This window comes from Melospiza melodia, chromosome 9, assembly GCF_035770615.1.
Source record: "Melospiza melodia melodia isolate bMelMel2 chromosome 9, bMelMel2.pri, whole genome shotgun sequence".
Taxonomy (NCBI): Eukaryota; Metazoa; Chordata; class Aves; order Passeriformes; family Passerellidae; genus Melospiza; species Melospiza melodia.
In genome coordinates this window covers 4,400,856-4,425,244 of record NC_086202.1, presented here as the reverse complement: position 1 = coordinate 4,425,244, position 24,389 = coordinate 4,400,856, and the positions used below count along the sequence as shown (strand labels likewise).

Genomic DNA, 24,389 nt, shown 5'->3' with positions numbered 1-24,389 from the left:
TAATGCACTCATGCAGTCAAAGAATTATAGAATTATTTATTTACAAGTTACAAGGCAATTTTAATAATCCTCTGGCTTAAACCTCCAAAAAGAAGAAGAGACAGTTTAAAACAGATGCTCAGAGACATGTCTGACCTGTAAAGTTGCCAGTGAAGGGAAATCCACAACATCTCAGGGCAACCAAAAAATTAGGGCTCATTTTATAGGAAAAAAGGGTTTTGAATACATGTCCAAAAATTCTTGGTTCCCTTACTCCTTCCACAAAAGATCAGCCTTGAGATTGACACATTGCTCTCCATCTCCAATTTGTCAGGGTTGGATCAAAATCCCTACCACTGGAAGGCAATTGATCATGGTTCTTCACCCACCAGGGACTCACCTGCTTCATCTCCCATCTCTCCATATGCCACAGGCACTGATACGTCCATGTTAATGTCCTCCATTCCTTCAGGTGAGTCTGAATCTCTGAAATTTCTGGCCAGTGCTTTTGAGGAAGCAATAATTCCTGCAGAGTTTGGGGTTTGGTTACCTCCATGGGACAGTAGAGCCCAGGAAAAGCACATGATAATTGAAGCCAAGGGTGGCACTCCTGGTGGCCTGAAACTTGTAGATGGCCAAGGTCCCAACAAGGGAAGGTGCCTGCTTGTGTCCTTGCTGGCTGGAATTTGGCAATGGGATGATGGTTATGTTTCTGGTTGATCCAACAATGAAAAACTACCCTGCTGACAACCCCAAGCTCTCCATCTGCCGTGTGACGGGGTGGCAGCACCATGCCCAGCACTGGGAGAAACCTGGCCATCCTACTTCATCCAACAGAGCCCTAATTGCTTCTTTCCTTTCCTACCCTGCAGATGCCACCAGTGCTGCAGCCAGCCTGACCGCCTCTGCTCCTTCAGGTGAGTCTGAGTTTCTCCTGGGTTTTCTGGCTGCTGCTTCCTGCAGAAACAATTAGTGCCTCAGAGTTTGGGATTTAGTCTTCTCCAAGGCAGAACAGAGCCTTGGAAAACCACAGCAGAATGCAGCTGAGACTGGGAGTCATAGCAGCTTGAAATTCATAGAGCATTGCCCAGGGCCCCACAAGGAGAGGTACCTGCTTTTGAATTTTGTTGGCTGGAATTTGATGTGTGTTGGAAATGAGTGTAGAATTATGTTTCTGGTTGATCCCACAATGAAAGGCCACTGTGATGACACCCTAAAGCTTTCAAACTCTCGTGTTCCACGGTACCACGAACAGCCCCAGTCTTGGGAGGAACCTGGCCATGTTCGTTCATCCACCAGGAGCTCGCTTGCTACTTCTTCTTTCTTCCCTAGAGACTTAACCACTAAAGATTCGCACAAGTAAAAGTTAGCCACTCCTTCACATTTTTGTGGTCCACATATGTGTGGTGACTTCTATTAACTGAATAGTTAGTGGGGCAGAGGTTTGTGTTTAATCTTCTCCCTGAAAGGGGAGAACACAACAGTTTACCAAAGACAAGACTGGGAGATGTCGTGGCCTGAAATTCATGGAGTGATTTCTCTCTGTGGCAAGAGAAAATGCCTTTGTGCTAAAATCTCTTCCCAAGGTTTCCACACCTCCTTCTCTCCCAGGTGCCACCATCAGCCTGGTGAACGGCGGGAGCCGCTGCGAGGGTCGCGTGGAGATTTCCCATTCTGGGGGCCGGGGCACTGTCTGTGATGATGGCTGGGGCCTGAGCGATGCCCAGGTGGTGTGCAGGCAGCTGGGATGTGGAGATGCTGTTTCTGCAACATCAGGGGCCTCCTTTGGACAAGGCAGTGGCAGCATCTACCTGGACGATGTGAACTGTGCAGGCTGGGAGTCATCCATCTTCCAGTGCAGTCACCGTGGTTGGGGCGTCCACAATTGCGGCCACAGTGAAGATGCTGGTGTTGTGTGCTCAGGTACCACTGGTTTGACTGCCTGCATGCTGGGACTTTTTCAGAGGGTGGTCTGACTTAGCTGGAATTAGATCATTTGTTGGGGATGAGGGCAGGGTCATATTTTTGATTGGTCCCACCATGAGAGACCATTCTGCTGACACTCCCAGGCTCTCCATGGCCCGTGTGCCAAGCTGGCAGCAACGTGCCCAGCACTGGGAGAAAGGCAGGCATAGATCTTCATCCAACAGGCCTCACCTCCTTTCCTTTCCTCCCCTACAGATGCTGCAAGCATAACCACAGGCTACCCCTTCATCTCCACTACTACAGGTGGGTCTGAATTTCTCCTGGGTTTCCTGGCTGCTGCTTTTTGCAGAAACATTTAGTGCCTCAGTGGTTGAGGCTTAGTGTCCTCTAAGGGAGAGCAGAGCCTGGAAAAAGCAGAGCAGAATGCAGCTGAGACTGAGAGCTGCAATGGGATCAGAATCATCCCTCTAGAAGTGCAGCCACAGCTGCTGGGGAGTCCATAATTGTGGCCACAGTGGAGATGATGATGTGTGCTCAGGTACCACTGGTATGGCTGCCTGCATGCTGGGACTCTTTCAGGCAGTGTCCCCTCTTGGCTGGGGATGTGTGTGGAATTGTGTTTTTGTGGATCCCACCATGGGGACCATTCTGCTGACACCTCCAGCCTCTCCATTGCCCGTGTGCCACGCTGGCAGCAATGGGCCCAGCACTGGGAGAAAGGCAAACATGGATCTCCATCCAACAGACCTCACATCCTTCTATCCTTTCCTCCCCTACAGGTGCCAGAAGCACAACTACATTCAGCCCCATCTCCATTCCTTCAGGTGGGTCTGAAATTCTCCTGGGTTTTCTGGTCATTGCGTATTGCAGAAACAATTAGTGCCTCAGAGTTTGGTGTCTGGTTTTCTCCATAGGAGAGGAGAAGCCAGGAAAAGCAGTTTAACGCAGCAAAGATTGATAGTTGTGGTGGCCTGAAATTCATGGAGTGATTTCTCTCTGTGGCGAGAGAAAATGACTTTGTGCTAAAATCTCTTCCCACGTTTTCCACACCTCCTTCTCTCCCAGGTGCCACCATCAGCCTGGTGAACGGCGGGAGCCGCTGCGAGGGTCGCGTGGAAATTTCCCACTCTGGGGGCCGGGGCACTGTCTGTGATGATGACTGGGACCTGAGCGATGCCCAGGTGGTGTGCAGGCAGCTGGGATGTGGAGATGCTGTTTCTGCAACATCAGGGGCCTCCTTTGGACAAGGCAGTGGCAGCATCTACCTGGACGATGTGAACTGTGCAGGCTGGGAGTCATCCATCTTCCAGTGCAGTCACCGTGGTTGGGGCGTCCACAATTGCGGCCACAGTGAAGATGCTGGTGTTGTGTGCTCAGGTACCACTGGTTTGGCTGCCTGCATGCTGGGACTTTTTCAGAGGGTGGTCTGAGTTAGCTGGAATTAGATCATTTGTTGGGGGTGAGGGCAGGGTCATATTTTTGATTGGTCCCACCATGAGAGACCATTCTGCTGACACTCCCAGGCTCTCCATTGCCCATGTGCCAAGCTGGCAGCAACGTGCCCAGCACTGGGAGAAAGGCAGGCATAGATCTTCATCCAACAGGCCTCACCTCCTTTCCTTTCCTCCCCTACAGATGCTGCAAGCATAACCACAGGCTACCCCTTCATCTCCACTACTACAGGTGGGTCTGAATTTCTCCTGGGTTTCGTGGCTGCTGCTTTTTGCAGAAAGATTTAGTGCCTCAGTGGTTGAGGCTTAGTGTCCTCTAAGGGAGAGCAGAGCCTGGAAAAAGCAGAGCAGAATGCAGCTGAGACTGAGAGCTGCAATGGGATCAGAATCATCCCTCTAGAAGTGCAGCCACAGCTGCTGGGGAGTCCATAATTGTGGCCACAGTGGAGATGATGATGTGTGCTCAGGTACCACTGGTATGGCTGCCTGCATGCTGGGACTCTTTCAGGCAGCGTCCCCTCTTGGCTGGGGATGTGTGTGGAATTGTGTTTTTGTGGATCCCACCATGGGGACCATTCTGCTGACACCTCCAGCCTCTCCATTGCCCGTGTGCCACGCTGGCAGCAATGGGCCCAGCACTGGGAGAAAGGCAAACATGGATCTCCATCCAACAGACCTCACATCCTTCTATCCTTTCCTCCCCTACAGGTGCCAGAAGCACAACTACATTCAGCCCCATCTCCATTCCTTCAGGTGGGTCTGAAATTCTCCTGGGTTTTCTGGTCATTGCGTATTGCAGAAACAATTAGTGCCTCAGAGTTTGGGGTCTGGTTTTCTCCATAGGAGAGGAGAAGCCAGGAAAAGCAGTTTAATATAGCCGAGATTGGGAGTTGTGGTGGCCTGAAATTCATGGAGTGATTTCTCTCTGTGGCGAGAGAAAATGCCTTTGTGCTAAAATCTCTTCCCAAGGTTTCCACACCTACTTCTCTCCCAGGTGCCACCATCAGCCTGGTGAACGGCGGGAGCCGCTGCCAGGGTCGCGTGGAGATTTCCCACTCTGGGGGCCGGGGCACTGTCTGTGATGATGGCTGGGGCCTGAGCGATGCCCAGGTGGTGTGCAGGCAGCTGGGATGTGGAGATGCTGTTTCTGCAACATCAGGGGCCTCCTTTGGACAAGGCAGTGGCAGCATCTACCTGGACGATGTGAACTGTGCAGGCTGGGAGTCATCCATCTTCCAGTGCAGTCACCGTGGTTGGGGCGTCCACAATTGCGGCCACAGTGAAGATGCTGGTGTTGTGTGCTCAGGTACCACTGGTTTGGCTGCCTGCATGCTGGGACTTTTTCAGAGGGTGGTCTGAGTTAGCTGGAATTAGATGATTTGTTGGGGGTGAGGGCAGGGTCATATTTTTGATTGGTCCCACCATGAGAGACCATTCTGCTGACACTCCCAGGCTCTCCATTGCCCATGTGCCAAGCTGGCAGCAACGTGCCCAGCACTGGGAGAAAGGCAGGCATAGATCTTCATCCAACAGGCCTCACCTCCTTTCCTTTCCTCCCCTACAGATGCTGCAAGCATAACCACAGGCTACCCCTTCATCTCCACTACTACAGGTGGGTCTGAATTTCTCCTGGGTTTCGTGGCTGCTGCTTTTTGCAGAAAGATTTAGTGCCTCAGTGGTTGAGGCTTAGTGTCCTCTAAGGGAGAGCAGAGCCTGGAAAAAGCAGAGCAGAATGCAGCTGAGACTGAGAGCTGCAATGGGATCAGAATCATCCCTCTAGAAGTGCAGCCACAGCTGCTGGGGAGTCCATAATTGTGGCCACAGTGGAGATGATGATGTGTGCTCAGGTACCACTGGTATGGCTGCCTGCATGCTGGGACTCTTTCAGGCAGCGTCCCCTCTTGGCTGGGGATGTGTGTGGAATTGTGTTTTTGTGGATCCCACCATGGGGACCATTCTGCTGACACCTCCAGCCTCTCCATTGCCCGTGTGCCACGCTGGCAGCAATGGGCCCAGCACTGGGAGAAAGGCAAACATGGATCTCCATCCAACAGACCTCACATCCTTCTATCCTTTCCTCCCCTACAGGTGCCAGAAGCACAACTACATTCAGCCCCATCTCCATTCCTTCAGGTGGGTCTGAAATTCTCCTGGGTTTTCTGGTCATTGCTTTTTGCAGAAACAATTAGTGCCTCAGAGTTTGGGGTCTGGTTTTCTCCATAGGAGAGGAGAAGCCAGGAAAAGCAGTTTAATACAGCTGAGACTGGGAGTTGTGGTGGCCTGAAATTCATGGAGTGATTTCTCTCTGTGGCGAGAGAAAATGCCTTTGTGCTAAAATCTCTTCCCAAGGTTTCCACACCTCCTTCTCTCCCAGGTGCCACCATCAGCCTGGTGAACGGCGGGAGCCGCTGCGAGGGTCGCGTGGAGATTTCCCACTCTGGGGGCCGGGGCACTGTCTGTGATGATGACTGGGACCTGAGCGATGCCCAGGTGGTGTGCAGGCAGCTGAGATGTGGAGATGCTGTTTCTGCAACATCAGGGGCCTCCTTTGGACAAGGCAGTGGCAGCATCTACCTGGACGATGTGAACTGTGCAGGCTGGGAGTCATCCATCTTCCAGTGCAGTCACCGTGGTTGGGGCGTCCACAATTGCGGCCACAGTGAAGATGCTGGTGTTGTGTGCTCAGGTACCACTGGTTTGACTGCCTGCATGCTGGGACTTTTTCAGAGGGTGGTCTGAGTTAGCTGGAATTAGATGATTTGTTGGGGATGAGGGCAGGGTCATATTTTTGATTGGTCCCACCATGAGAGACCATTCTGCTGACACTCCCAGGCTCTCCATTGCCCATGTGCCAAGCTGGCAGCAACGTGCCCAGCACTGGGAGAAAGGCAGGCATAGATCTTCATCCAACAGGCCTCACCTCCTTTCCTTTCCTCCCCTACAGATGCTGCAAGCATAACCACAGGCTACCCCTTCATCTCCACTACTACAGGTGGGTCTGAATTTCTCCTGGGTTTCCTGGCTGCTGCTTTTTGCAGAAAGATTTAGTGCCTCAGTGGTTGAGGCTTAGTGTCCTCTAAGGGAGAGCAGAGCCTGGAAAAAGCACAGCAGAATGCAGCTGAGACTGAGAGCTGCAATGGGATCAGAATCATCCCTCTAGAAGTGCAGCCACAGCTGCTGGGGAGTCCATAATTGTGGCCACAGTGGAGATGATGATGTGTGCTCAGGTACCACTGGTATGGCTGCCTGCATGCTGGGACTCTTTCAGGCAGCGTCCCCTCTTGGCTGGGGATGTGTGTGGAATTGTGTTTTTGTGGATCCCACCATGGGGACCATTCTGCTGACACCTCCAGCCTCTCCATTGCCCGTGTGCCACGCTGGCAGCAATGGGCCCAGCACTGGGAGAAAGGCAAACATGGATCTCCATCCAACAGGCCTCACCTGCCTCTTTCTTTCCTTTCCTCCCCAACAGATGCTGCAAGAATAACTACAGAGAGCCCCATCTCCATTCCCTCAGGTGAGTCTGAATTTCTCCTGGTTTTTCTGGCTGGTGCTTTTTACAGAAACAAGTAGTGCCTCAGAGTTTGGTGTCTGGTTTTCTCCATAGGAGAGGAGAGGCCAGGAAAAGCAGTTTAACGCAGCAAAGATTGATAGTTGTGGTAGCCTGAAATTCATGGAGTGATTTCTCTCTGTGGCGAGAGAAAATGCCTTTGTGCTAAAATCTCTTCCCACGTTTTCCACACCTCCTTCTCTCCCAGATGCCACCATCAGCCTGGTGAACGGCGGGAGCCGCTGCGAGGGTCGCGTGGAGATTTCCCACTCTGGGGGCCGGGGCACTGTCTGTGATGATGGCTGGGGCCTGAGCGATGCCCAGGTGGTGTGCAGGCAGCTGGGATGTGGAGATGCTGTTTCTGCAACATCAGGGGCCTCCTTTGGACAAGGCAATGGCAGCATCTACCTGGACGATGTGAACTGTGCAGGCTGGGAGTCATCCATCTTCCAGTGCAGACACAACGGCTGGGGTGTCCACAATTGTGGCCACAGTGAAGATGCTGGTGTTGTGTGCTCAGGTACCACTGGTTTGACTGCCTGCATACTATGAATTTTTCAGAGGGTGGTCTGAGTTAGCTGGAATTAGATGATTTGTTGGGGATGAGGGCAGGGTCATTATTTTGGTTGCTCCCACCATGAGAGACCATTCTGGTGACACTCCCAGGTTCTCCATGGCCCGTGTGCCAAGCTGGCAGCAACGTGCCCAGCACTGGGAGAAAGGCAGGCGTGGATCCTCATCCAACAGGCCTCACCTGCCTCTTTCTTTTCCTCCCCTACAGATGCTGCCAACATAACTACAGACAACCCCTTCATCTCTAATTCTTCAGGTGAGTCTGAATTTCTCCTGCGCTTTCTGGCTGCTGCTTTCTGCAGAAACAATTAGTGCCTCAGTGGCTGGGGCTTAGTCTCCTCTAAGGGAGAGCAGAGCCTGGAAAGGGCACAGCAGAATACAGCTGAGACTGAGAGCTGCAATGGGATCAGAATCAGCCACATTAAAGTGCAGCCACAGCTGCTGGGGCGTCCACAATTGTGGCCACAGTGGAGATGCTGGTGTTGTGTGCTCAGGCACCACTGGTATGGCTGCCTGCATGCTGGGACTCTTTCAGGCAGTGTCCCCTCCTGGCTGGATATGGATGTGTGATGGGGATTATGTTTTTGGTTGGTCCCTCCTTGAGAGACCATTCTGCTGACATGCGCAGGCTCTCCATTGCCCGTGTGCCAAGCTGGCAGCAATGGGCCCAGCACTGGGAGAAAGGCAAACATGGATCTCCATCCAACAGGCCTCACCTGCCTCTTTCTTTCCTTTCCTCCCCAACAGATGCTGCAAGAATAACTACAGAGAGCCCCATCTCCATTCCCTCAGGTGAGTCTGAATTTCTCCTGGTTTTTCTGGCTGGTGCTTTTTACAGAAACAAGTAGTGCCTCAGAGTTTGGTGTCTGGTTTTCTCCATAGGAGAGGAGAGGGCAGGAAAAGCAGTTTAACGCAGCAAAGATTGATAGTTGTGGTAGCCTGAAATTCGTAGAGTGATTTCTCTCTGTGGCGAGAGAAAATGCCTTTGTGCTAAAATCTCTTCCCAAGGTTTCCACACCTCCTTCTCTCCCAGGTGCCACCATCAGCCTGGTGAACGGCAGGAGCCGCTGCCAGGGTCGCGTGGAGATTTCCCACTCTGGGGGCCGGGGCACTGTCTGTGATGATGGCTGGGGCCTGAGCGATGCCCAGGTGGTGTGCAGGCAGCTGGGATGTGGAGATGCTGTTTCTGCAACATCAGGGGCCTCCTTTGGACAAGGCAATGGCAGCATCTACCTGGACGATGTGAACTGTGCAGGCTGGGAGTCATCCATCTTCCAGTGCAGACACAACGGCTGGGGTGTCCACAATTGTGGCCACAGTGAAGATGCTGGTGTTGTGTGCTCAGGTACCACTGGTTTGACTGCCTGCATACTATGAATTTTTCAGAGGGTGGTCTGAGTTAGCTGGAATTAGATGATTTGTTGGGGATGAGGGCAGGGTCATTATTTTGGTTGCTCCCACCATGAGAGACCATTCTGGTGACACTCCCAGGTTCTCCATGGCCCGTGTGCCAAGCTGGCAGCAACGTGCCCAGCACTGGGAGAAAGGCAGGCGTGGATCCTCATCCAACAGGCCTCACCTGCCTCTTTCTTTTCCTCCCCTACAGATGCTGCCAACATAACTACAGACAACCCCTTCATCTCTAATTCTTCAGGTGAGTCTGAATTTCTCCTGCGCTTTCTGGCTGCTGCTTTCTGCAGAAACAATTAGTGCCTCAGTGGCTGGGGCTTAGTCTCCTCTAAGGGAGAGCAGAGCCTGGAAAGGGCACAGCAGAATACAGCTGAGACTGAGAGCTGCAATGGGATCAGAATCAGCCACATTAAAGTGCAGCCACAGCTGCTGGGGCGTCCACAATTGTGGCCACAGTGGAGATGCTGGTGTTGTGTGCTCAGGCACCACTGGTATGGCTGCCTGCATGCTGGGACTCTTTCAGGCAGTGTCCCCTCCTGGCTGGATATGGATGTGTGATGGGGATTATGTTTTTGGTTGGTCCCTCCTTGAGAGACCATTCTGCTGACATGCGCAGGCTCTCCATTGCCCGTGTGCCAAGCTGGCAGCAATGGGCCCAGCACTGGGAGAAAGGCAAACATGGATCTCCATCCAACAGGCCTCACCTGCCTCTTTCTTTCCTTTCCTCCCCAACAGATGCTGCAAGAATAACTACAGAGAGCCCCATCTCCATTCCCTCAGGTGAGTCTGAATTTCTCCTGGTTTTTCTGGCTGGTGCTTTTTACAGAAACAAGTAGTGCCTCAGAGTTTGGTGTCTGGTTTTCTCCATAGGAGAGGAGAGGGCAGGAAAAGCAGTTTAACGCAGCAAAGATTGATAGTTGTGGTAGCCTGAAATTCGTAGAGTGATTTCTCTCTGTGGCGAGAGAAAATGCCTTTGTGCTAAAATCTCTTCCCAAGGTTTCCACACCTCCTTCTCTCCCAGGTGCCACCATCAGCCTGGTGAACGGCGGGAGCCGCTGCCAGGGTCGCGTGGAGATTTCCCACTCTGGGGGCCGGGGCACTGTCTGTGATGATGGCTGGGACCTGAGCGATGCCCAGGTGGTGTGCAGGCAGCTGGGATGTGGAGATGCTGTTTCTGCAACATCAGGGGCCTACTTTGGACAAGGCAGTGGCAGCATCTACCTGGACGATGTGAACTGTGCAGGCTGGGAGTCATCCATCTTCCAGTGCAGTCACCGTGGTTGGGGCGTCCACAATTGCGGCCACAGTGAAGATGCTGGTGTTGTGTGCTCAGGTACCACTGGTTTGACTGCCTGCATGCTGGGACTTCTTCAGAGGGTGGTCTGACTTAGCTGGAATTAGATCATTTGTTGGGGGTGAGGGCAGGGTCATATTTTTGATTGGTCCCACCATGAGAGACCATTCTGCTGACACTCCCAGGCTCTCCATTGCCCATGTGCCAAGCTGGCAGCAACGTGCCCAGCACTGGGAGAAAGGCAGGCATAGATCTTCATCCAACAGGCCTCACCTCCTTTCCTTTCCTCCCCTACAGATGCTGCAAGCATAACCACAGGCTACCCCTTCATCTCCACTACTACAGGTGGGTCTGAATTTCTCCTGGGTTTCCTGGCTGCTGCTTTTTGCAGAAAGATTTAGTGCCTCAGTGGTTGAGGCTTAGTGTCCTCTAAGGGAGAGCAGAGCCTGGAAAAAGCAGAGCAGAATGCAGCTGAGACTGAGAGCTGCAATGGGATCAGAATCATCCCTCTAGAAGTGCAGCCACAGCTGCTGGGGAGTCCACAATTGTGGCCACAGTGGAGATGATGATGTGTGCTCAGGTACCACTGGTATGGCTGCCTGCATGCTGGGACTCTTTCAGGCAGTGTCCCCTCTTGGCTGGGGATGTGTGTGGAATTGTGTTTTTGTGGATCCCACCATGGGGACCATTCTGCTGACACCTCCAGCCTCTCCATTGCCCGTGTGCCACGCTGGCAGCAATGGGCCCAGCACTGGGAGAAAGGCAAACATGGATCTCCATCCAACAGACCTCACATCCTTCTATCCTTTCCTCCCCTACAGGTGCCAGAAGCACAACTACATTCAGCCCCATCTCCATTCCTTCAGGTGGGTCTGAAATTCTCCTGGGTTTTCTGGTCATTGCGTATTGCAGAAACAATTAGTGCCTCAGAGTTTGGGGTCTGGTTTTCTCCATAGGAGAGGAGAAGCGAGGAAAAGCAGTTTAATATAGCCGAGACTGGGAGTTGTGGTGGCCTGAAATTCATGGAGTGATTTCTCTCTGTGGCAAGAGAAAATGCCTTTGTGCTAAAATCTCTTCCCAAGGTTTCCACACCTCCTTCTCTCCCAGGTGCCACCATCAGCCTGGTGAACGGCGGGAGCCGCTGCGAGGGTCGCGTGGAGATTTCCCACTCTGGGGGCCGGGGCACTGTCTGTGATGATGGCTGGGACCTGAGCGATGCCCAGGTGGTGTGCAGGCAGCTGGGATGTGGAGATGCTGTTTCTGCAACATCAGGGGCCTCCTTTGGACAAGGCAGTGGCAGCATCTACCTGGACGATGTGAACTGTGCAGGCTGGGAGTCATCCATCTTCCAGTGCAGACACAACGGCTGGGGTGTCCACAATTGCGGCCACAGTGAAGATGCTGGTGTTGTGTGCTCAGGTACCACTGGTTTCACTGCTTGCCTACTATGAATTTTTCAGAGGGTCGTCTGAGTTAGCTGTAATTAGATGATTTGTTGGGGATGAGGGCATGGTCATGTTTTTGGTTGCTCCCACCATGAGAGACCATTCTGGTGACACTCCCAGGTTCTCCATGGCCCGTGTGCCAAGCTGGCAGCAACGTGTCCAGCACTGGGAGAAAGGCGGGCGTGGATCCTCATCCAACAGGCCTCACCTGCCTCTTTCTTTTCCTCCCCTACAGATGCTGCCAACATAACTACAGACAACCCCTTCATCTCTAATTCTTCAGGTGGGTCTGAATTTCTCCTGCGCTTTCTGGCTGCTGCTTTCTGCAGAAACAATTAGTGCCTCAGTGGTTGGGGCTTAGTCTCCTCTAAGGGAGAGCAGAGCTTGGGAAAAGCACAGCAGAATACAGCTGTGACTGAGAGCTGCAATGGGATCAGAATCACCCACCTTAAAGTGCAGCCACAGCTGCTGGGGCGTCCACAATTGTGGCCACAGTGAAGATGCTGGTGTTGTGTGCTCAGGTACCACTGGTATGGCTGCCTGCAGGCTGGGACTCTTTCAGGCAGTGTCCCCTCCTGGCTGGATATGGATGTGTGATGGGGATTATGTTTTTGGTTGGTCCCCTCCTTGAGAGACCATTCTGCTGACATGCCCAGGCTCTCCATTGCCCGTGTGCCAAGCTGGCAGCAATGGGCCCAGCACTGGGAGAAAGGCAAACATGGATCTCCATCCAACAGGCCTCACCTGCCTTTTTCTTTCCTTTCCTCCCCAACAGATGCTGCAAGAATAACTACAGAGAGCCCCATCTCCATTCCCCCAGGTGAGTCTGAATTTCTCCTGGTTTTTCTGGCTGGTGCTTTTTACAGAAACAAGTAGTGCCTCAGAGTTTGATGTCGGTTTTCTCCATAGGAGAGGAGAGGCCAGGTAAAGCAGTTTAACGCAGCAAAGATTGGTAGTTGTGGTGGCCTGAAATTCATGGAGTGATTTCTCTGTGGCAAGAGAAAATGCCTTTGTGCTAAAAACTCCTCCCAAGGTTTCCACACCTCCTTCTCTCCCAGGTGCCACCATCAGCCTGGTGAACGGCGGGAGCCGCTGCCAGGGTCGCGTGGAGATTTCCCACTCTGGGGGCCGGGGCACTGTCTGTGATGATGACTGGGACCTGAGCGATGCCCAGGTGGTGTGCAGGCAGCTGGGATGTGGAGATGCTGTTTCTGCAACATCAGGGGCCTCCTTTGGACAAGGCAGTGGCAGCATCTACCTGGATGATGTGAACTGCACAGGCTGGGAGTCATCCATCTTCCAGTGCAGACACAATGGCTGGGGCAACCACAATTGTGGCCACAGTGAAGATGCTGGTGTTGTGTGCTCAGGTACCACTGGTTTGACTGCCTGCATGCTTGGACTCATTCAGAAAGTGACCTTTCATGGCATGGGATAGGTGTGGGATTGTGTTTTTGGTGCATCCCACCATGGGGACTGTTTCGCGTACACTCCCGGGCTCTCCATTGCCCATGTGCCACGCTGGCAGCAACGTGCCCAGCACTGGGAGAAAGGCAAACATGGATCTCCATCCAACAGGCCTCACCTGCCTCTTTCCTTTCCTCCCCTACAGCTGCCAGAAGCACAACTACATTCAGCCCCATCTCCGTTCCTTCAGGTGGGTCTGAATTTCTCCTGTTTTTCTGGCCATTTCTTCTTGCAGAAACAAGTAGTTCCTCAGAGTTTGATGTCTCGTTTTATCCAAAGGAGGGGAGAGGGCAGGAAAAGCAGTTTAATACAGCTGAGACTGGGAGTTGTGGTGGCCTGAAATTCATAGAGTGGTTTCTCTCTGTGGTAAGAGGAAATGCCTTTGTGCTAAAATCTCTTCCCACGTTTTCCACACCTCCTTCTCTCCCAGGTGCCACCATCAGCCTGGTGAACGGCGGGAGCCGCTGCCAGGGTCGCGTGGAGATTTCCCACTCTGGGGGCCGGGGCACTGTCTGTGATGATGGCTGGGACCTGAGCGATGCCCAGGTGGTGTGCAGGCAGCTGGGATGTGGAGATGCTGTTTCTGCAACATCAGGGGCCTACTTTGGACAAGGCAGTGGCAGCATCTACCTGGATGATGTGAACTGCACAGGCTGGGAGTCATCCATCTTCCAGTGCAGACACAATGGCTGGGGTGTCAACAATTGCGGCCACAGTGAAGATGCTGGTGTTGTGTGCTCAGGTACCACTGGTTTGACTGCCTGCATACTATGAATTTTTCAGAGGGTGGTCTGAGTTAGCTGGAATTAGATGTTTTGTTGGCGATGAGGGCGTGGTCATGTTTTTGTTTGATCCCACCACAAGAGACCATTCTGGTGACACTCCCAGGCTCTCCATGGCCCGTGTGCCAAGCTGGCAGCAACGTGTCCAGCACTGGGAGAAAGGCGAACATGGATCTCCATCCAACAGGCCTCACCTCCTTCTTTCCTTTCCTCCCCTACAGCTGCCAGAAGCACAACTACATTCAGCCCCATCTCCGTTCCTTCAGGTGGGTCTGAATTTCTCCTGGTTTTTTGGCCATTGCTTCCTGCAGAAACAATTAGTGCCTCAGAGTTTGGTGTGTGCTTTTCTCCATAAGAGAGGAGAGGGCAGGAAAAGCAGTTTAATACAGCTGAGATTGGGAGTTGTGGTGGCCTGAAATTCATGGAGTGATTTCTCTGTGGTAAGAGGAAAAGCCTTTGTGCTAAAATCTCTTCCCACGTTTTCCACACCTCCTTCTCTCCCAGGTGCCAGCATCAGCCTGGTGAACGGCGGGAGCCGCTGCGAGGGTCGCGTGGAGATTTCCCACTCTGGGGGCCGGGGCACTGTCTGTGATGATGACTGGGACCTGAGCGATGCCCAGGTGGTGTGCAGGCAGCTGGGATGTGGAGATGCTGTTTCTGCAACATCAGGGGCCTCCTTTGGACAAGGCAATGGCAGCATCTACCTGGATGATGTGAACTGCACAGGCTGGGAGTCATCCATCTTCCAGTGCAGTCACCGTGGTTGGGGCGTCCACAATTGCGGCCACAATGAAGATGCTGGTGTTGTGTGCTCAGGTACCACTGGTTTCACTGCTTGCATATTATTAATTTTTCAGAGGGTGGTCTGAGTTAGCTGGAATTAGATGATTTGTTGGCGATGAGGGCGTGGTCATGTTTTTGTTTGATCCCACCACAAGAGACCATTCTGGTGACACTCCCAGCCTCTCCATTGCCCGTGTGCCAAGCTGGCAGCAACGTGTCCAGCACTGGGAGAAAGGCGAACATGGATCTCCATCCAACAGGCCTCACCTGCCTCTTTCCTTTCCTCCCCTACAGCTGCCACAAGCACAACTACATTCAGCCCCACCTCCATTACCTCAGGTGAGTCTGAATTTCTCCTGTTTTTTCTGGCCATTTCTTCTTGCACGAACAATTAGTGCCTCAGAGTTTGATGTCTGCTTTTCTCCATAGGAGATGAGAAACCAGGAAAAGCAGTGTAATACAGCAGAGATTGGGAGTTTTGCTGGCCTGAAATTCATAGAGTGATTTCTCTGTGGCAAGAGAAAATGCCTTTGTGCTAAAATCTCTTCCCACATTTTCCACACCTCCTTCTTTCCCAGGTCCCACCGTCAGCCTGGTGAACGGCAGAAACCCCTGTGAGGGTCGCGTGGAGATTTCCCACTCTGGGGGCCGGGGCACTGTCTGTGATGATGGCTGGGATCTGAATGATGCCCAGGTGGTGTGCAGGCAGCTGGGATGTGGCTCTGCTGTTTCTGCAACATCAGGGGCCTCCTTTGGACAAGGCAATGGTCGCATCTACCTGGACGATGTGAACTGTGCAGGCTGGGAGTCATCCATCTTCCAGTGCAGACACAATGGCTGGGGCAACCACAATTGTGGCCACAGTGAAGATGCTGGTGTTGTGTGCTCAGGTACCACTGGTTTGACTGCCTGCATTCTCGACTTTTTCAGAGGGTGATCTGAGTTAGCTGGAATTAGATGATTTGTTGGGGATGAGTGCAGGGTCATGGTTTTGTTTGGTCCCACCCTGAGAAACCATCCTGCTGACATCCCAGGTTTCTCCACTGCCCATGTGCCAAGCTGGCAACAACGTGCCCAGCACGGGGAGAAAGTCAAGCACACACCTTCGTCCAGCAGGTCTCACCTGCTTCTTTCCCCCCCTACAGCTGCCACATGCACAGGCACAACCGCTCCCCGCATCACCTTCCCTGTTCCTACTGTGGGTCTGAATTTCTCCTGGGATTTCTGACCACAGGTTTTTGCAGAAAGAATTAGTGCCTCAGAGGTTGGTGTTTAGTTTTCTCTGGGGACAAGAGAAGCCAGGAAAAGCAGTTTATGACAGCCAAGACTGGGTGTTGTGGTGGCCTGAAACTGATAGAGTGTATCCAAGGCCTTGATGCCATCTTGGTTACTATCTTTTTTTCCTTTATATATTCTCTGCATCCTTTACAAACATATTTGTAGCTTTGTAGGTTTTTATTGTGACATCGCACCAGCATGTTCCTAGTCAAGAAGTCAAAACTCATTCCAGGGTCCCTATGCTATCTTGGTTCTTCCTGGCTGAAAATGCCGAAAGATGGCTCTTCAGACACATTTCATCAACAAAGTACAGTCCCATTTGAAGGCAGAGAAGACTTTGATGGGACTTGGACTGGGGGGGAGTTGCATCGCCACTTGTGGATATTTTGTGACTTTTGTGGATATGTTTCCATATCTGCCCTGGAGGCCTCCAATGAAGATCCACTTTTCTATTACTTCCTGTAAAAAAATTATCCCCAAAGCCGTGTTATTTCATTTCTAGATTGAGAAAGGCATCACACTGGCAAGAAGTGGTGCCTTTGTGCTAGAGGATCTGTATCTCCTTCTTTCCCAGATGCCACCATCAGCCTGGTGAACGGCAGAAACCGCTGCGAGGGTCGCGTGGAGATTTCCCACTATGGGGCCCGGGGCACTGTCTGTGATGATGGCTGGGACCTGAGAGATGCCCAGGTGGTGTGCAGGCAGCTGGGATGTGGAGATGCTGTTTCTGCAACATCAGGGGCCTCCTTTGGACAAGGCAATGGCAGCATCTACCTGGACGATGTGAACTGCGTGGGATCAGAATCATCCATCTTCCAGTGCAGTCACCGTGGTTGGGGCGTCCACAATTGTGGCCACGGTGAAGATGCTGGTGTCGTGTGCTCAGGTACCACTGGTTTGACTGCCTGCATGCTGGGACTCTTTCAGGAAGTGTCCCCTCTTGGCTGGGGATACGGGTGTGTGTTGGGGATTATGTTTTGGTTTTAATTTTTTTTTTTAATTCGTTATATGCTATACACTAGTCTTTTGTGTTTGAGTGATTCCATGGCTGGGGGTGGATTTCATGGTATGCTGATTACATGTGAGATTTTCTTTTGTTCATTCTCTGATTTTATGGCATTTAGGTGACAACCTTTTACTTTATTTCATACCCATGTGCCTGAAGCCCACAGAGTTAATAACTGCAAGCACAGGTCATAATTCTCTGAAGAGTTCATCACTCTTGTAGCCTAACTGAGAGGAGCACAATCATTATGTTTCTTTTGAGATTTAACCTTGTGTTTCCACGATTTCTGTATATAGAATATATTTTTATTTGATCCAAACTAAATCTAAATTAATCACTTCTATCCCTAAATTTCTTTTCTTTTTCTTTCCTTTTTCAGGTCAAAAAATTATTTGTGGTGATACACTTTTTAAGTCCTCTGGAACATTTCAGAGTCCTTCTTTGAAGCCTTCAGATGAAGCAGATTGTTTGTGGCAAATACATGTAACAAACAATTTCCTCATTACACTCTCATTTGATAACATTCAGTAAGTAAACCACTTTATGCTTGGGCAATAAAAAAATTCCAAATCTCAACTGCATCCACAGTTCCTGGGCACATTTCCCATCCTATAAGTGAATGATATATATACATGGGAAATGTGTGAGCACAGAATCCTGTTATATTGTTTGTTCAGCATTTAAACCTCAAAGTTTAGCAAATGCATTTTTTAATACATTCTCATTTCTTCCTCAGGTTGCAAGGTGGATGCCAGAATAACTATATTGAGATCTATGATGGGCCACCCAAATCTTCTCCTCTACTTGGAAGAATTTGTTCTAGTTCTCATCTCACATACACCTCATCTTCAAACTTCATGTCTGTGAGATTTTACTCCGCATATTCCAGTGGAAGTTTTAGGGCTCGGTATCAGTCCCTGCCAGCAGACCAGAACACCAGTAAATTTCCATTCTATTTGTAATTCTGTTCTCTTAGTAATGCTTGCTTTGCTCAAAAGCTTTTGTACACTGTTTTTTTTTTTACTAAATAAGTATTTGTTAATGTCGTTGAAGGAATCTTACATAGATGATATTCCTGTTTGAGTTTTGTGACTGCTCACTTTCAGAAAATAACTACCTTTTTTTCCTTAAAAATATTCAATTTATTTGCCTTTAGATGTTTTCTGTTATTTTCTAAACTCATATTCTTTGTACAACATCATAATTCATATGTATTTTTGTGGACAAACTTTCATAGAAATGTTGATTAGAAGGGACTTTTGAAGTCTATTCAAAACAGAGCTACTGCCAACACCAGGTCAAGTCCATTAAGAACTGGTCTGGCTGAATGTCTAGAAATATTCAAAGGATGAAATATTGAAAGCTACTACTCTGGGTGACCTGTTCCAGTACTGTCCTATTGCTTTCCCATATCTAAGTCTCAAGTGTAAAAATAAGTGGTTTGGCTTATGAATTCTCTTCTCCAAATGGCAGCAGTGATTGCATTTGTTGGACTTCCAATATGAAAGCATTATCAAGTACCCAAAATCACTAATAATTAATATATTTTTTTCCCCCTAGCCCTTCTGTGCTTGCCAACCTACATGTATGCAGTGGTAGACAGACATTATCTCCAGTCCCAGGGCTACTCAGTGGGGAACATCAGCCTGGCAGACCCTCAGTGTACACCAAAAATTACATCAACTGAGGTTATATTCAACATTTCATACAGTGACTGTGGTACAAGGAGACAGGTTGGTGTCAAGATATTTGGGACAGCTCTGGGCATGGGAATTTATTGGACATTTAGAAAATTGTCATGGATTGCAAAGGGTGTTGTAGGCCACAGGCATGCAAAACACAGAAAAGGAGCATGTGTTTCTGGAGGCTGAATTTGGTTAAATATTTATACTTATCCTTCCCAGGGTACTTACATCCTTCCCGGTACCTATTTCAGAATGATGTTCTAGAGAACAAAAATAGAGGGGAGAGTTAAGTCGGCAATCCCATCCTGGGTGCTTGGGATTTTTCAGTGTGACAGGTCCTTTCTGACCGCCAGGACCTGGCACATACATTAGTTCATAATGCTCACGGTGAACATGACCCCATGTGGTAATTCAACACTCATTTAATGTGTCAAACAGGGCAACAACGAAACAATCACCTACTCCAACGTGATTAAAGTGCCTGCTCCTGGCACAGTCATCAAGAGGAAAAAGGACCTTCACTTCCACATCAGCTGCAAAATGCTGCAGAACACCTGGGTTCAGGTCATGTACATTGCTGATGATATCATCGATGTCAACAAAACCCAGTATGGCAGATACGAAGTGAGCCTGACGTTCTACAACTCCTCATCTTTCCAGTGGCCAGTGCATGACTTCCCTTACTATGTTGACATGGACCAGAATTTGTTCCTCCAAGCTTCTCTTCACAGTTCTGACCAAAATCTGACCGTGTTTGTGGACACCTGTGTGGCATCACCTAATTCTAGTGATTTTAGAACACTGGTCTATGAATTGAGCAAGAGTGGGTAAGAACTTTGTAAAAAATTACTTTAAAAACATCTCTATGTGTTGTTCTAAAAGAACTTAATTTGTGAAATGAGGTGATTTAGGACCAGTGTCTGTAATTCTCAGGTCAAATGTTCTTCTAAGAATAACTTTTTGGCAAAGCCTGAGTAAAATTCAGAATGGCGACCAAATGTCATTCAGAAGTTGCAGTCAAGCACTGAGATTTCACCCAAAGAGGCAATGAGGAAATTGAGGTCTGACTTTGTTTCTTAAATAGGCATATGAAAGGGAAGGATGTCCATGGCTCTACATTTCTGTACATCATGAGGTTTACAGCATCATAACTGGAGTACAAAACTGTCTACTCAAAAAGAAGAGAAATTCCTTAGCCTTTTCTTACTATTCTAGAAACCTAAACCACTTTGCCTGAATTTATACCAAAGTACATTGAAACACTAAAGACAATGTTTATTTTTAAAAAAGGTATATTAAAATTAGTTTTATGTTTCCAGAGAAGAAAGGAGAACTTTCTGCAACAACTTTCAAGGGTCTCTTTTCAGACAGTTAATCCTGTTTGTAAATGCAGAACAGGCTCTCACCTGAAACACAAAAACCAGCAGAACCACTAGCCATTTTTCAGCTATTCATGTTTACACAGAACTTGTTAAGTCATTAAATTTCTGTGCTGTGCACATTTAAGTAATTTTTCTTCTTTCTAAAAGCACTTTCTTTTTTTAAGCCTTCTGATTTCTCTTTTACTTCCTGGTTTTATACTTAACCTTGAAATTCATTGCAAAGAGAGGATGTAATAGTGCTTCTGCTCCTGAGAAGTTGTGAGCTAATAGCTAGTCTTGTTGATTTTATGTTGATTTTATGTCCTAATATTGATTTTATGTCCTCCCAGGTGTGCTAGCAGCCCTAACTACGCTCTCTTCCCCTCGCCACACAGCGGCATCGCTTGGTTTGGGTTTAACGCAAAGAGCAGCTGTAATGGTGCTTCTGCTCATGAGAAGCTGTGAGTTAATAGCTAATCTGTTGATTCCATGTCCTTCCAGGTGTGCTAGTGACTCTACCTACTCTCTCCACCCCTCACCACGGAGCGACATTGCTCGGTTTGGGTTTAACGCCTTCTCGTTCGTGAACCGCTTCCCATCGGTGTTCCTGCGCTGCGAGCTGCTGGTGTGCAGGTACCGCGACTACCCCTCCCGCTGCTACCAAGGCTGTGTGAGCAGGTTCAGGAGGAATGCAGATTCTTCCCACGAGCAAGTGAATGTTGTTGTTGGACCCGTGCAGCTTCGGGAAGCTCACGCTGAGAGCAGGAACGTTGGTAAGTTTAAATATCTTGAATAACGTAAGACTCTGTGTGTTACTGTCTGTTTGCGTTTCAGTTCAGACAGGAAATCCAGCTCTGAAATGTGCTTTTGCTGGTTTATTTACAATTTGGCTGTAATTCTTATGGGGGATGATTATTTTTTATTTAAATAAAATAGTTCTTTTAGATTTACAAGTTCTTTTAGATCTTTCTATGATAGTTTAGATCCATTCTTTGTTCTGCACACATCAAGTGGCAATTGGTTAAATTCTATGGGAAGAGGGATGAGATGTAACCAATCTGATTGATATTAATTTTCCAAAGCTGTCTGTGCCTAATTTGCATGTCTGTTATTTATTTACAATCAATCTCTAGGTCCTCTTGGAAATGCTGTTTCTCGGTGTCCTGTAGCTGCTGTTTCCACTACCAGAAAGCAACATCTTAAGGTCTTTCAGTGCAATCATTACAGACTCCCAGTTTCTCTTTAATTTCTTGCCACAATCTTTACTTGTTTTGCATGGCCACAGAATAATTTGTGAAATAATGTGCAGTTTTCCAATCAGATCCAGATTAGAGCTTTTTAACTCAAATTCTCTTTGCCTAATTATCTTTGCAATTAACCAGCTCAGGGGAAAAAACCAAAACAGTAAGTTTCTCTCCGACTCTTTTATGCACAGGGCTGGCCTCTGACATCCAGGCCAAAGGGGAGACCCTGAGCTCAGACTCTGCTGCCAGCTTCCACGTTCCTCTGGCTGTGACCATCGTGGTGCTGGTTGCTGCTGCCCTCACAGTGGGAGGATTTCTTTGGAAGAGGAAACTGCAGGAGGGCATCCCATACCAGAGACTGTGAGAGGCAGCTCCAGGCATGGAGGTGGAAGGACACTTTCACCAGCCACCTACTTTGTTATTTGGGTTTGCAATCAGTGTGAAGGGTAGCTCTTACTTGGCTATTCCACCATCCAGGCCATGTTTGGAGAATCAAGGTTACACCTGATGTTACCATGAACTGAATTTATAAAGCAGCCTGATTTTTAAAACCTGAGGTGTAAAGAAGGATTGATTCTTTCATCCCAGCATCCAAATAAGCACCTTCAGTGCTGGACATTTCAAAGCTTTTCTGTAGAGCTCCTCATTGAATGTCTGTCTGAGAAGACTGAAATAGGTGACTTGAGAAAGAAGAACTGATTTATTTGGCCCTTGCTGATACATAGATGAGACACCTGTGTAGCACCATAGATACACTGGGAAGTAGTACAAGAAAAATATTTCTTTGCAGTAAAAAAAATCTCAATAACGAGCCATAAACAAATATGCTCAGGGGTTGCATATGAAGAATTATTGCTGTACAGCATTCCTGACTTTGGGCAGATCGGTTCTTCCCAAATCCATATTTCTCTGAATAAATGTAGGCCATTTATATGATTGTGTATGGAGGATGAATACAATCCCATTACGTAAATGCGTAATTAAAAACAACAGGAAAGAAAATGGTTTTTTGAGCAATATTTTTTTTGTGTACTTGCAAACATCACACTTGTATGTGTGTACTCATGGCTAACACAATGCTGGGTTTGAGAATGTGGCTTCTGACAAAGTGACTTTGCCAAGCTCCTGCTCTCACACATTTCTACACCTGGAATGGGTGGGAAGGAGAAAATGTAGATAAGTTCCCATAAGGAAGTGTGATCTCTCTCCTACCCCATGTGAAAACAAAATTAAAAAACAATAAAAAAGGAAGAATTTCTTGGAAGAAGCTGCTTGATACAGGTGGAAAGGTCACTGGTATTGATTGAGAAATGCCCTTCTTGAGACGTTCCTGTTCTCCAGCCAGGTGTGAAAGAGGCAAGTTCATTTGGAACTGAGCGGTGTCGGATGTGCAAGGTGAGCCAAAGTGGTGACGTGTGAGCAAGGTGAGCTGTGCTTGTGGGTGACATCCTGACCTGACCAGGAGGATGAGGGCAGCTCTGACAGGAGCCAGCCCCACAGCCTGGTCCATTTGTTCCTTCAAGGTGCCTTCTCCTCATGGCTCCAGGCAGGGCTCTCATCACCTCTCCGTGATGTAAAGAAGGGATCACACAGATAGGGGCTGGCACTGCACACAGAAAGTGAGAGGCGTTTTCCACACTTGAGGAACAAGGATTGAGGGTCTTCCTCCCCCCTCTGCCTGCAGCCACCTTTGGAGGGCAGAGCACCTCAGAAGGCTGAACTGCCTTCACCTGTTCTCTGGGCCAGAGATGGTCTGGGCTCAGAGGAATGCAGCCATGTGCTCAGCACAACAAGGACGCTCCTGGACCTGGGCTTTCCTACTCTGTAGAACAGGACCTTCCCCTGTGCTCTTCCCAGACCTGTATTCTCCTTCTTCCCGCTGCTGTGGTGTTCCTACCACACCATCTTGCAGGCACTTTTTTACCCTTCTCCTATTCTCTCAATATTATTTTCACAGACAAGCAGAAAGACCTCAGGCCTAGATCCTGGTGTCTCCAATCCTCAGCACCCCTGTGCTGTTCAGAGCTGAGGTTTTACATAGCATGTCAGTGCCAGGGCTCCCAGATGCAGAAATACCAAGGCTGGATAAAAATACAAGGTAGAATTACCAAGTTCACTGGTTTTCATATTAAATATTGCCGCAGCAAGTGTTGCCAAACTGCTCAGGTGGTAGATGTTTCAGACTCCTCCTCATATCTTGCTATCTGCCTTGATCCACAGGCATTATAGAAATGCAGGATTCAAGAAAATTGGGTTTGATGATGAGGAAAGGGTCATGTGATTGGGGAAGGATCTCTCTGCCACAAGCCCTCCTGCCTGGATTCAGACTATCACTCCTTTGTGGAGAAGGCTGTGGTTATCCTTATTCCAGTGTAGATACTTCCCTACAGTCATGGGTGAAAGCTGATTAATCTTGTTTGTCCCTTCACTGGTTTCCAGTCTTACCTTTAAAAACCCAGTGTGTTTGCAAAGTGCCCTCAAAATTGTCAGCAGAAGAAAAGGTGTTTTCAAAGCTCAGTGTAGCTTCATTCAGAGCTGGGAAATGCCTCAAGCTGCCAGAAAAAGACCTTGAGAACAAAAATGTGTTACTTCAAGAGATTTATCTAGCCAGGGGGAAGGGTTAAATACTGTATGGTATTTCACTAACTAAGGTTAATTAAACAAATTATTTATCCATTTCCATTGTGCAGAGATTGTCTGATAATAAAGATCTCTCAGAATATCTAGATTTTTGAAATGAATAATTTGTTTATGAGGAAGGTAGTGAAGAACTAATCAATTAAACAATCAACATTGATCTTTTACCTGGGCAGCTTAAGACTTTGTTTTACACTTGAACCATCTGGGAATTCCTTTTGTGTTCCCCTTCCTCCTTCCCCTTTTTCAGTTATTACAAAGGTTTGAAGAAGAACTGTGATCCATCACTCACTCTTGCTTCACTGCTTGCAGTGTTTGATTGGCCACTCAAATAAACTGGATTTCTCATTCTTGTCAGGGTGTCAAAACCAGAAAATGAATAGTGAATACCAGGTGGTGTGTACACATCCTCATTCATGTGCAAATGTGGTTGTTTGGATAAAGAAGAAACATATTTACTATTCTGAATGTTCGCTTTCAAGGCTTCCAAAGTTATCTTTGGCCTCTTATATTTTTCA

The 24,389-nt window shown here is 48.8% G+C and overlaps 1 protein-coding gene across 1 annotated transcript; it reads left to right on the top strand.

The window, feature by feature from the left end:
- The first annotated feature begins 706 nt into the window (after nt 1-706).
- On the top strand, nt 707-21,598 carry LOC134421709 (deleted in malignant brain tumors 1 protein-like). The gene is made up of 25 exons (XM_063162884.1): nt 707-751; nt 1,566-1,911; nt 2,971-3,291; nt 3,639-3,654; nt 4,364-4,687; nt 5,744-6,042; nt 7,115-7,435; nt 8,513-8,824; nt 9,086-9,133; nt 9,288-9,380; nt 9,911-10,231; nt 11,291-11,611; nt 12,505-12,513; nt 12,687-13,019; nt 13,526-13,837; nt 14,099-14,143; nt 14,382-14,693; nt 15,239-15,550; nt 16,513-16,824; nt 17,324-17,471; nt 17,681-17,883; nt 18,505-18,677; nt 19,068-19,456; nt 20,492-20,763; nt 21,426-21,598. The coding sequence occupies exons 1-25, from the start codon at nt 707-709 to the stop codon at nt 21,596-21,598; spliced, it is 5,760 nt and encodes a 1,919-aa protein (XP_063018954.1).
- The last annotated feature ends 2,791 nt before the right edge of the window (nt 21,599-24,389 follow it).